The sequence below is a fragment of the Varanus komodoensis genome, unplaced genomic scaffold (assembly GCF_004798865.1).
Source record: "Varanus komodoensis strain SLA01 unplaced genomic scaffold, ASM479886v1 scaffold22, whole genome shotgun sequence".
NCBI lineage: Eukaryota > Metazoa > Chordata > Lepidosauria > Squamata > Varanidae > Varanus > Varanus komodoensis.
In genome coordinates, this window is record NW_025335606.1 from 16,659,084 (window position 1) to 16,671,747 (window position 12,664).

General features: G+C 44.6%; 1 protein-coding gene across 1 annotated transcript in view; it reads right to left on the reverse strand.

Moving 5' to 3' along the window:
* The window catches only part of C9 (complement C9), a 29,198-nt gene extending 16,798 nt beyond the window's left edge, over positions 1 to 12,400 (reverse strand). The window contains exons 1-4 of the mRNA XM_044431611.1: positions 9,900 to 12,400; positions 8,774 to 8,867; positions 2,925 to 3,069; positions 1,285 to 1,432 (exon numbers count right to left, since the gene is read on the reverse strand). Coding sequence (XP_044287546.1) covers positions 1,285 to 1,432; positions 2,925 to 3,069; positions 8,774 to 8,867; positions 9,900 to 9,967 — 455 coding nt within the window. The 5' untranslated portion in view covers positions 9,968 to 12,400. The remainder of the gene's footprint in view (positions 1 to 1,284; positions 1,433 to 2,924; positions 3,070 to 8,773; positions 8,868 to 9,899) is intronic.
* Positions 12,401 to 12,664: the final 264 nt, after the last annotated feature.

A 12,664-nucleotide genomic window follows, 5' to 3' on the forward strand; every position in this document is an offset into this window, starting at 1 on the left:
CAAAGTCATCCAGTTGGCTCCATGGCTGAGTGGGGACTAGAACCCAGATCGTCTGAGTCCCAGTCCCATGCTCTTAACCACTATATTACACTGATTCTGTATTGCACCATCCTATGGCCAACAGATGCTGGCTTGCTAGCCAGAGGAAAAAGCAGAGGCCTTCTCTCTGACCTCAGGAATGCCTTCTAAGGGTCCACTGGGCACTTGATCTTCAAAGGGTCCCACCCGCTCAGCCACTGTGGTTCGTGCATACCTGTTCTGGACTAGCAGTCATAATTTATAGCACTGCCTTTGAAGAGGGAGAGGCACAGAAGCATGACAATCAAGTCACTGCCTGAAGCTAATGCCCCAGCAGAACTGCTTCATGTTACTTTATGGCAAGCTCAGCACTAAATTTGCTCCATAGGAAAACCGAGTTTGCAAGCTCCCGGGGGCACTGCCTGAGCTTGCTGGATGCAGCAACCTTGCGGAAGCTAAGCAAGGTCCAGGCCTATTCAGTGTCTGGAAGGGAAGGAATATAAGGACTCTATGGCCACAAGTATAAAAGGGCAAAAACCAGGGATTCCTGGCTTATGGAAAAGAAGCAGTGCATCCACACCTACTTCATACCTTCCTTTGCATGAGCAGGTAAGACAAATGAGGAAATGATAACATATTTACTATCCACATATAGAATTGTGATGATTTACTGCTGAACAATAAGGGCTGTTGCTTGTTTCTGGTCCCAGCAAGTCTGGAAGCAACAAACTAGGATTCTAGGTTCAGATGCCACAAAAAGTCATTGGTTTTGCTAATCATGAGAAGGCAGGAGCAAACAGGCTGTGCTCACTAGCATACTGCTCCCCCACAGCAAGCCATGCTAAACCAGGCGTTCTGGGTCATTGTTACGTGCAGATATGACTTATGTATACTGCTCCATTTTCCATGAGAGAAAGCTGAGATAGAAAGCCATTAATGAGTTTAAAATACTCCAAGGGGACCCTGCTAAGCATTGTTGATTGTATGGAACAGAAAAGGGAAAATGTGCTATCTACTCTTATAATTGGCTTATCAGTAATATTGATCTTTATCTTCCTAATAACACTGGAAATGTCAAAGCTGAGCACAACATATATTCATTCCTGAGAAAAGTCTGAGGCAAATCCATGGATCAGTTTTTTAACAGTTTTAAAAATGTCGGTGATGTAGCGTCAGAGAAGAAATGCACAAGTCAATAATGTAATTCTCATTAGGCAGCACATTGTGGATTTCTTGGGTTTTGCATACAGATGCTCCAGAACTTACCCACGACCTGCTGTTCTTCCTATCTCTGACACATCAATGATGCGGTCACGACAGGGAGCTAGGTTCATGTCTTCACATTCTGCTTCATCAGACATGTCACCACAGTCATCTTCAGTATTACAAAGCAGCCTTTTCTTTATGCAATGTCCTAAAGGTAGAACAAAGAAAAGAGCAAGATTCCTAGCCTGGGTCATATGAAAATCTTTAGAAATCAAAGCATCCCAAGACATTTAACAGACTGCCAAGAATATCAGACCACCTGCTTGGTTTACAGTGTTTGTTTCAGAGAAGGTAATGGGAACAGGTGAGAATAGGTGTAACCAAATACATCATTACAAGATGGGGATATTTGGCTCAACAATACTACAACTGAGAAGGATCTTGGAATTGCTGTTGATCACAAGCTGAAGATGAGCCAACAATGTGAAGCAGCTGCAAAAAAGGCAAATGCTATTCTTGGCTGCTGTAATAGAAGTATCAGTTCCAAAACTCATGAAGTATTAATTCCTCTCTACTTAGAACCAGTTACGCATAATCCTGAGTCCAGTGATGGGCATTACAGTCTAAAATGCAGACAAACTGGAAAAGGTTCAGAGGAGGACAAAAGAGATCAGAGGACTTGAAACAAAGCCCCCTGAGAAGGGACTGGAAGAAATGGGCATGTTTAGCCTTGAGAAGACTAAGTGGCGATATGATAACACTCTTCATGACCTTGAAAGGTTGTCATACAGAGGACAACCAGGATTTCTTCTCAATCGTTCTAGAGTGCAGGACACAGAATAACGGGCTCAATTACAGGAAGTCAGGTTCTGGCTGAATATCTGGAAAGTCTCCTGCTAGAGCAATACTGCAATGGAACCAATAATTATTTTTATTATTATTTAAAACTTTTGTATGCCGTCACCACATGCCTTGGCATCGTGGGACGGCTCACAATACATGCAATTAAAAGCAATAAAATGATCTTTATAAATAACAAATTCAGTAAAAGATTACATAAGAACAAAAAACCAAAAACAAAAAGAGAGACTGTTCAATGATAAAATATCAGTTTTTAAAATAGTGATTAAATAAAAAGGTTTAACCTGGCGCCAAAAAGAATATAAACTTGGCGCCAGGCACACCACTCCAGGGAGCGCATTCCATAATTACCTTGGAGTTGTTGAGGCTAGCGAGGCTCCAGATGCCCAGCTCCTCCCAGTGAGCCAGCCGGAGCCAGCTCTGGATCAAAGCACCTCAAGGACAACCCCTGAGCCCCCTCCCACTCCTGACTGTGGGAAATAAGCTGGTGGTGAACAGGCTGGGAAGGGTTCTTCGGGAGGCTTGGGTGCTTGGACTTGTTGTTGCACTTGCTGGCTGGGCCAACTGGACACTCGACGGGAGGAGCGGCAGCGTGCTCGTGTCCATAGCGCACCCCCCTCCAGAAACCAGCCCCAAAGGTTTCATAAGCAAAGTTTGGGGTGACTAGGGTCAAAAACTTTCTACCTTGAGTGTATGTTTGGACCTTGGATGGAATAAAGACTCTTTTAACAACTATTGAAGTGCTTGCCTTTGTTGGGAAGGGATGCCTAGCTCACGACACACTGTGATGAAATGGACCAGTAATTAGAAACAAATAAAGAAAAAGCTGTAGCGCCTACCATTGTCACAGGTGAAGTCATTGCCGCAATCGCTTTGCTCGTCAGGGCAGGGTGAGTCTGGCACACACCTCTTTCTGTCTCCCAGAGATTCCAAGCATGGCCTCCCTCCAAACTGCCCATACCGCAGGACACTCCTCGAGCGATACTTTCAGGAAGGAAAAAGAACAATGACAGATGCTCTAGCAGAGGGGAGTTGCTCATGAGGCAAACAGTTGTGAAAAATTATGACGGATGCAAACAGACCAGGGAGTCCAGTAGTGAGTGGAGCTCCCAGTTAAGAAGTCTATTCATAGTTGCAAACCAGAAAGGGGTAACCCACCTTGCCAAGCTAGGGCCAACTCTTTAAGAAGGGAAACAGTGACACATTGACTTGTGGCTTCTTGAAGATTAGCATGTTTATTATGGTGTAACCTAGGGCTGTGTTGAAACCTAGCAGAAGCCGTCCCTCTAGCATTCCTGGACTTCCTCTCATGATCAGCCCAGTCTTGAAAGCAAGATAAAATGAAGGGAGTTTGCAAACACTTTCAGAATGAAGGCTGTGCAACTGGCAACCTTCTTCCACACTGCAGCTAGCATGGAAGAAAGGCCGCTTGCTTCATTCCTGCTGAGCTCAGCATGAACCTTCCTCTACATCAGGTTCAGAAAAGGGGCACTGCTTATGCAGCACCCGGGGCCTGATTCCTGGTAAACAGGAACATTGAGTCAGGGCTAACACAAAGCAGACCAAAGTCTGGGGTGCCAAGCCCAGGGAATCTGATGGATTCCCACCACCCAAACAGATTACTCATACATCCCTAACTTTTTGTGGGTGCTGTCTGCTTCATCACATGCATGAAAAGTCAACTTTGGATGGGCTGATCTAGATACACATTGGGAGGCAGGTGGAGAGAGCAAAGGGATATCAAAGGAAATTGAAATGCAAGGAAGAACGAACAGTGATCATTTTTTAACAATTGGCATTCACAATTGCAACTAACTGGGCAATAACATCTTCATGGCCATTATCAGTCAACACACATGTTGAAATGCAAAACTGAACATGAAGAAGTATAGCCTGAAGTGCCTGATCCTGCCCCATCTTGGAAGCTAAGCAGGGTCAGCGCTGGTTATAATCTGGATGGGAGACATGAGTCCTGCAGTGAGCAGGGAGTTGGACCTGATGGCTGTCTAGGCCTCTTCCAATGGCATGATTCTATGAAAGTGCAATTCTATACATGTCTGCTCAGACATCAGTCCCAAAGGGACTTACTGTTGGGTATGTATGCATAGGATTGCAGCCTCACATGTCTTGCTGCACCCTTCTGAGAGTAATCCCTGCCTCCATCTTTCTTCCTCAGCCTGTCCTTCCATGCTGCTGCCTGAAGCAGTTCACACTACAGCATGATAGGTCCAGCCCTGGCACTACTGCCTTTTGTTTTGTCTTCCTGCTCTCACCTGTATTTGCCAGACATTCTGTGGATTAAGGGAGATAAAAGGATTGTGATGGCCAGGCCACCTCAAGGCTCATTATTTGGGGCTCAGTGGCAAAAGGAAAACTCTGACCCAAACACCATCTAGACTGCCTATCCCATTCTACCTGTGCCAGCTTCTCTCTAATGAGATCTATTGTAGGTTTTATGATCTGATTGCCTTCATTTAGTCATCCTCTATTTTTCCAATTCCAGCAAGTCATGGACTATTATTTCAACTGTTCTTTGAGTGGAGGGGAAGGTTATTTAAAAATGATGCCCCACTTCAGAAAAGGCTTTTAAATGCTCCATTACCTCTTTCACAGCATTTTTATGTCACTTTGTACTGACTCAGCCCATCTAAGCCCAATATTTCAACAATGATTGTCAGCCACGCCCCAGTGCTTCAGAAAAGCATTTGTCCAGCCCTGCTGGAGTAACCAGTAACCTAGAGGCAAACATGTGCTCCATCGCTCAACTGGATCTTACTGTTGTGCCATTTGTAGTTCTCCCATATCCCCCCTCCCATTTCTTCCATCTTTTTCTTATTGCAGAAAAACTATTTAGGAAGAAAAGATGGAATAACTACCAAAAGGCCTCTGATCGGAAGCACTAGGGTGCTGCTGTCTGGAAGCACCCAAAATGAAACCTTTTAAAACTGTACAGCAATTCACCACCAGGTGGCACTCAGTGTTCATAATAACCTCCAATTACACTATTGCCATTTTCTTCAACCTGGTGCCCTCCAGAGGTTTTGAACTACAACTGTCAGCATTCCTGACCACTGCCCAAGCAGTGCCTGAACCAGGTGATTAAGAATTAATTAATAATAATTACTAAGAATACATGTGCAAACAACAAATAGTCATATGCAAACAGTTATCCATAAAATAATTATAAAACATATTCATATGCATTCATATATTTCTATAAATTATATAATTATATATAAAAGAAATATGTTTAATATTTACAAAATAATGTTTTGATATTTCTAAATGGTGCATAGTGGCATATAATTAATTAATTAGTATCTGAAGTTCAAGAATAGCACAGAGCAGACTCATCTATCACAGACACTAACCCACAGCACTCCTTCCTTCCTTCCTTCCTTCCTCTGAAGGTCATTAGCAATGCCACAAAAGTTCACCAGTACCCAGAAGGCCTACAAAACCCAAAAGTGTTCCTTCACTCTGCCAAGACCCACCAAGTGCTTCCTGAGAGGCTTCAGCAATACCAAATCATGAACTGGTGGCTCATGATATGGCGGTTATGGCTCTCAATGGCTGGTGGTCATGAGGGACATCATCTCCCCTCCAGCTTCAGAGGCAGCATGTCTGTCAATCCTGTTTGCTGGGGAACATGAGAAGGCGGGTGCCACTCCTCTCACGTCCTCTTGGTGGCTTCCCCCCAGGCAGCTGATTGGCTGCTGTGTGAGCAGAATGCTGGACTAGGCAGGGCTTGTGCCCAGTCAAAGTGCTTCCTAAATTCTTCCCATGGGCCACAAAAGCAGAAGGTGGAAAGTTCTAGCATGCTAGAGGTCTGCGTAATCCAAGAAATGCAATGAGCAATGTATTTCTTGGCAATATGTTTGTTGGGGGCAGGTCTCTCCCCTGCATTTTTTCCTACTCCAGCACTTAGTGGTGACCTTTTATTAGGGTATAACAGGCTACAACACTGAATAAATTGGTCGTGTTCTCCTTGAGGTGTGGGAGAAGCATCTGCCCATGAGAAGCACTGAATCCAAACTGAAATGTCCCGTCCTTCCCTCCTTTCCCGAAGAATCTGAGTCCACATCTTGATGGCTCTTGATCCCTGAAGGGAGTGTCAGACTGTTCACAACTCTTGTCTTCTGAGAAAGTCAAGGAACTCCCCGTCAGTCTCCCCACCCCGTTCTGAAATATCTCTCTGCTTTTCCAAGGTGGGCTGGTTCTCACACTCCATCTGATAATCTTCAGTAGGTAGCCTTGAAAGTGTCAAGTCACCTGCCCAATCCTGCTGTCTCCTCAGAACTGCATGACTCTGTCTCAGCAGACTGCAACACGTGGGCGCTGGGTCCCCTCTCTACAACATTTAAGATAGACCAGTGCAACTTGCGATCTACCACAGGAGCAGAAATTACACTGGTGGAATGGAGCCTTCCAGCAGCCCCTGGTGCCTCCCCCACCTCCAAAACGCTACAAAATGACTGCAGGATCATTCTGGGAGAATGATTGTCCTCTGAGATGGTGACTTGAAAGCCCCTTCTCCTATAAAGTGCCTCCATCCAACTTTGGGGGTTCTGCTGTGGTTTCTCATTCATCCTCCACACAGGCTGCCCAGTTCAGGAGGCCTTCCCTACCCTCTAGGAAGCATTGGAGGTTCCTTGGGAGCTTCCTGTAACTCTGCTCCATCATTCCCATCAGCCTGGGATGTTGTCCGTAGCAAGGTTCCTTACTTCTGGTCTGAATATCTGTCTATCTAATAAGCGCCATCTGTTCCGACCTGCAGCAGTGTCTCTCCTGATCTCCGGAAGATGCATTTTACATTACTAACTACCCAAATGAAGCTGCAGCTTTCAAAAGGTACAGCTCATCCAACACATGTTGTGGTCAGCTATTTCCTTGCCAATTGCCCTGGTGTTCGGCTTGGCAGAGCATGGGTTTGGCAAGACACTTCCAGTGGCACCCCAGGAAGCTTTCCACTGCCCTCCCCTTTAAAAGTTCATTTTCAATTAAAATAGAAATTGGAGAAAGCAGGGTGATACTTTCTCCTTCCTGTTCCTGAGTCTGCCACTGACCAGGAGGAGGAGAAATTTATTATTTATTTATTAGATTTCTAACTAGCCACACGGCTCCCTGGTCAGGTTACAACCGTAAAACCATACAAAACCAGTGTAAAATGTGCTACTTCCAGCCCCACCACAGCTTCTTTCACCCCTACAGGTCATTCTTCCGTGCTCTTTCTGTTTCTCCACTCCCAACCTCCCTCCTTTCTCTCCAGGCTCCCTTTCTTCACTATTTCTCACTTCCCCATCCCTTGCCGCCTTCTTTCCTTCCCTTCCAGCCTACAACTACTCTCTCACCTCTTTGCTGTTTCTTTCCCTCCTAACCCCTCGCTTCACTCTTTCTCTCCCACTCAGTCCTTTTGTCTTTGCCGTTTCCCTCCACTCACAGCCTACTGCTATTCCTCCCCCACCTTTTTGCTTTGGTGTTTCTCCCCTTCCAATCCTCTAGCTGTGCTCTCTCTCTCCCTTTTGCCTTGCCATTTCCCGCTCCCTTTCAGCCTTGAGCCTTGCACTTTCTCCCTGTGACCTTTTTGCACAAGCCAGGTCCCCACGGCGGCCATTTTGTGACTAGTCACAACCTCCAAGAGAGCCGTTTTGTGTTTGCATCCACAGCAAGGACTCAGCTTCCCACATGTGCCTACAAAAAGGTGCAGAACGGCCTGGAACTGTTCTAAGATATAAGATGGTAGAATTCTGCTGACAGCTTAATTAAGGTAAATTTGTGTAGCTGTTTTATGTGTCGGTTTCAATCAGGGCTAGCTTCAGGTAGGCTTCGGGATCTTGCACGAGTCTCTTTTGCCATTCCTATTTTGCAACCATTTGTCATCTCCTCCTATCCTTTCCCCTCAGTAGCAAGACTGGGAGTTTGCAGCTGTAAGCATCATGGGAAAACAAATGTGGGGTGGGGGGCAGGAAGAGGGTCACTGCAAGCCCTTTGTCTTTTGGCATCATGTGGTGAATGTGGGAAGGTGTTTGGCAAGAATGGGAACATACTTAGGCCAGGAAAATGTCCAAAGAGTGAAGCCCATTTGGGCTGTGTGGCAGTCTTCCTTGGGACATGGTAGCTCTCCTTTGTTGGAGATATTTCAGCAGACCCTGGAAGGCCACTTGCAGTGACATAATGGCAGCCTTCTCATGTGCAGACACTCATCATGACAAACTTCTTACCATGTCCCAAACAGGGTCCAGAAATTCAGGCAGTTCCACCAACAGATCTTTGGAAAAGCGCATGAGTCTTAAGAGCCCATTCAAAACCAGCTCACTTCAAAATATGTTGCATTACAACATGGAACAATTTGTAAAACCTCACCAGCCCTCCACTGCTGTGAGAATCACAGTAAAGCTCAGGGGGAACAAGGGATTGCAAGAGGGGCAGGGGTGGCTAATGTCAGTGTCTCTTTCCTTCACCATGGTTGATTTGACAGCTGCAGAATCGAACTGAGGAGTGGGTTGGGCTAGATGACCTCCAGGGCTACTTCACTCCCTAATATTCTATTATTCTTTGACTGCAGAGTAATAATTGCTCTGAAAAGAGAAGCCCCAGTTTTTGCCCTTTGGGATAATGCTCACTGTCTGTATGAAATCTTTAAGCGAACGAAACCAACTAGAAGACAAGTCATATGCTCATGGCTTACACTTTCTTTGGTGCAGGGATTGCATGGCCCCCATTCACTCCAGGTGCTCAGCCAGCAGTCGATGGGTTCTGGTGCAGCAGGTTCTCTTGTCACCCTTGGGTAGAATAACAAAATGTTCCTTTTTTCTAATGTCCAGAGAATACCTGCACAGCTGCAATGCTCTACTGGAATGTAGGTTCTAATAATAAAATGATTCACAGCTGTGGAGCTGTGTAGGTGCTGGTTGAAAATTAGCTTCAAAAAGGGCTGAGCAACCACACCCCGTCATCAAAGGAGATGGCATACCATGTTTCCCCAAAAATAAGACTGGGTCTTATACTAATTTTTGCTCCAAAAGACACACTAGGGCTGATTTTTAGGTGATGCCTTACTTTTTCATATACAAAAATCTACATTTATTCAAATACAGTCGTGTCATCTTCTGGAACATCATCATAACTCTCCAAACTGTGTTGCAACAGACGTACTAAATGTGTCCATCTGGCTGACGATCTTAACTGAGGCTTATTTTTGGGGTAGGGCTTATATTACAAGCATCCTGAAAAATCATGCTAGGGCTTATTTTCCAGTTAGGTCTTATTTTTGGGGAAACAGGGTAGAAGATACCATGGATTTCTTTCCTATGAAATCATTTCCTCTGCTGGAGGTCAAAGGTAAAAAGCAGGGGAAAATATTGTAAAACTGTTTCTGTGATATTTAAATCGTTCCTACAAATACAAGTTAGAATATTGCTAGACTGGAACACACATAACCCAGTAACAAAGGAAAAAAAATACTGCGGGGGCGGGGGGGGGGAGAAAAACTCATCATGGAAGTGGTCTGGAAAACAAAAACACCAGGATATTGATCAAGAAATAGTGTGTGACCTGCAAGTGAGTTAGACACTGCAGTACTACTTTTTTAAAAAAGCAAAACCTAACATTGATTAGACAGAAGATTGGTTCTAGGAATTTTATGATGCAAAAATATTTGCAAGTTTACAGCCATTCATTTACTTGGAAGAACATCCTATCAAGGTCACTGGGCTGACTTTGCAGCCTTAGACAGGGGCGTGATGTCCTCCGGCCTTAATCTTATGCATCACCCTGAGGATAGCTGAAATGAAATTTTTAAAAAGTAGACTTACCTTGCCTTCCCTGCTGAAGCAAAGCCAAAAATTAGGAACACCCCTATAAGAGGCAAGAATGTAGACATGGTGCTTTTCTAGGTATCAGTGCTAGAAAAGATAGTCTTGAAACAGTAGGCTTTTAATCCTTTGTTTTGTTATATATTAGCAGGACAGCAAACAGAAGCTGTGCCAGAGGTAGGCTGAGTCTGATGGGAACTTACGAGAAGTGCTCTGGAGTTTATTGACTTGGCTGGATCCAGAAAGTGCTGGGTAATCCCCATAGATGGAAGAGGAGAAGGGGAAGCCAAACTTGTGTACTTTCTCCAGGTCCACAAGTTATGGGTGACCAAAGAAACATGAGTCAGATTTCATTGTTTTACTATATTGAAACAATGCCTAAGAACAACTTCCAATTGAATGAATACTGGTACGCGAGAGTCACATCCAGAAAGCAAGTTAGACCACATCTGTGGTGTCAAGATTTCATACAATTGAAAAAACTATCACTGGCATGGAATGCCAACTTTAGTGGTTAATGTTAAAAGTGTGGCTGGCAAGTGGTGTTCAAACTGTATCCAAAGGAAACTGTGGGGTTCTCAGTGGAAAGTTATTGATAGATTATTTACCTGAAATTATTTTAAGCATTGTTTTTTTTTTTTTTGCAATGCCTGAGTGGTCACCCCACTTCTAAAAGGTCTCACTCTACCATGAGAAAATAGCAAATTTTGTGCAAATCACTGTCCTCTTTTGCCCGTTCTTTTGGTGATGTGCAAGTAGCCAACTTACTTGGAAGGAGGGCAATCTCCAGATGCAAATAGAGGGAAGGCTCTTAGCACTCCCCGTCAAAAGACTTGGTGCATTTGGAAAATACGCTGGGAAATGAAGCAGGCTTACAAGTCAAAGATGACAAGTCCAGACCATGATGAATTCCATGCACAAGGGTGGGCAACCCCATGATAAAAGCCTTGTGTGTCATTTCCCAGTGTTAGTGTTCCCCACCATGCCTGAGGGGCTGAGGGAAAGGGCAGGAAGGCTGCTCGCACTGGCAAACTGCTGCACATTCACCCGTCCCATGCAAGCACAGGGAAAAGCGCATTTCAAGTTCATGTGGACACCAGGCTGGGATTAAAGCCACAACTTTCACATTGGGAACAGGTAAGGATAGTGAAACAGACTGTACCATTTTAAAGCACAGGTGGGAGACTCAGAAAAAAGTCCCACATTAAAGCTAAATTTTAGAATTGATAAAGCCCTTTCCAACTATATGAGTTTTCTTTTTCCAGTTATTATTTTGTATGCAGAGGAGAGAATTAATAAATGATATTTTATGCCTGAACACTGAAGTGGTGCGGTTCATCTGTTTACCACATGCTGCAGGATAGACCAGGCCTGAGAATGTGCCTGAGAAAAGATGTTTTCCTGACTATGAAGTATGGAAAAATCTACCTTGAACAAAGCAGGAGAGCTTTGGGGGCAGAATTTGGGACAACTCCTGCTTACCAGAAACTGTACAATTGTTTGGGTCAACAGGGTAAATTCAGTGATGCAGTAACAGGGAGGATGACTAAACCAGAAATAGGGAAACTACGAGGCTAAACCCTGACTAAACTTGGCTAGACTTTGTCAGTTCAATAGAAGCAAAAGGGCCATACTGTTATGCAGCTCTGTGGCCTACTTCAGCGGCTCAGACAGGGCTGTGATTTCTTTTTTAATCCTTTTTAAATCCAAGCTTTAGCAGCTTTACATGTTAGCTGCTGACCATATGAACTAGGAGCCTCCCTGTCTTTCTTGCACTCTTTCTTTAGAAACTCCAGCCTCAGGTGCCTGCTTATCCATTGTTCCCTACAGGGCAAATGCACCATGAAAACAGGGATATGAAGAGGGTGCAGGTTTATAAAATGTACACACACACACACACACACACACACACGCAATTTTGACATAATTACTGTAAATGAAATAGAAATGTGGTCCTACTGAGGATACCAGGGAAGGCTGTGATCTGGTAAGTCATGTGCTTGCCCATTGCTCAGCGGCTAATTGTGATGGAAACTTCAAGAAGCCTTATTTTCTTCATGAGGTTGTCTATCATTACACCAAATTTGGACTGGCATGCCCTTTGTGGAAGAGGTAAGCCTGACACCTCTGCAGAGGCACCTCAAGATGATATGGAATGTGAGTCAGACAAGGGGTGGGTTCAGATGACGCAACAAACCACAGTGGTTTCTCGCATCATGTCATCTGAACCGTCATATTTCATCATGGTACATTTGATTCTAGAAAACACAATTAGAATCCATCAGTTTTATGGTTTCCATGGTTATCTGAACCAGGCGTTGTGGTTTCCACAGTCCTGGTATGCAGCTACTGCTGAGTCCCTGGAGAGAGCTGAAGGAGCTGTCCCAACCACGTCGTGTGAGACTAAAATTTCAGGTGCAGTGGCTGATGGGACACATGCCAACCATGGAAGGACTGAGCAAAGAAGATGGAAACCCTGCAAGTATAGAAGCCACTTAAATGTTTACCAGGTTACCTCCCCACCCCCCCACCACACTATGTAAACCATGCAAGGTTGCTTGTTGTGATGTGTGAATCCAGCCAAGGAGGGAGAGGAGCCAGCTGGGCTTAAGTGGAAATACTGCGAATAGGCCATTAAGCCATTCTGAAACCACAGGAATGCCAACCCAGCAAGAAATAAGCAAAAGGAACTCACAGTCTGGGATCCCAAGATTAGATGTCAAATGAGGAGGGAGGAAGCAGTGTAAGATAAGATGCTGATCAAA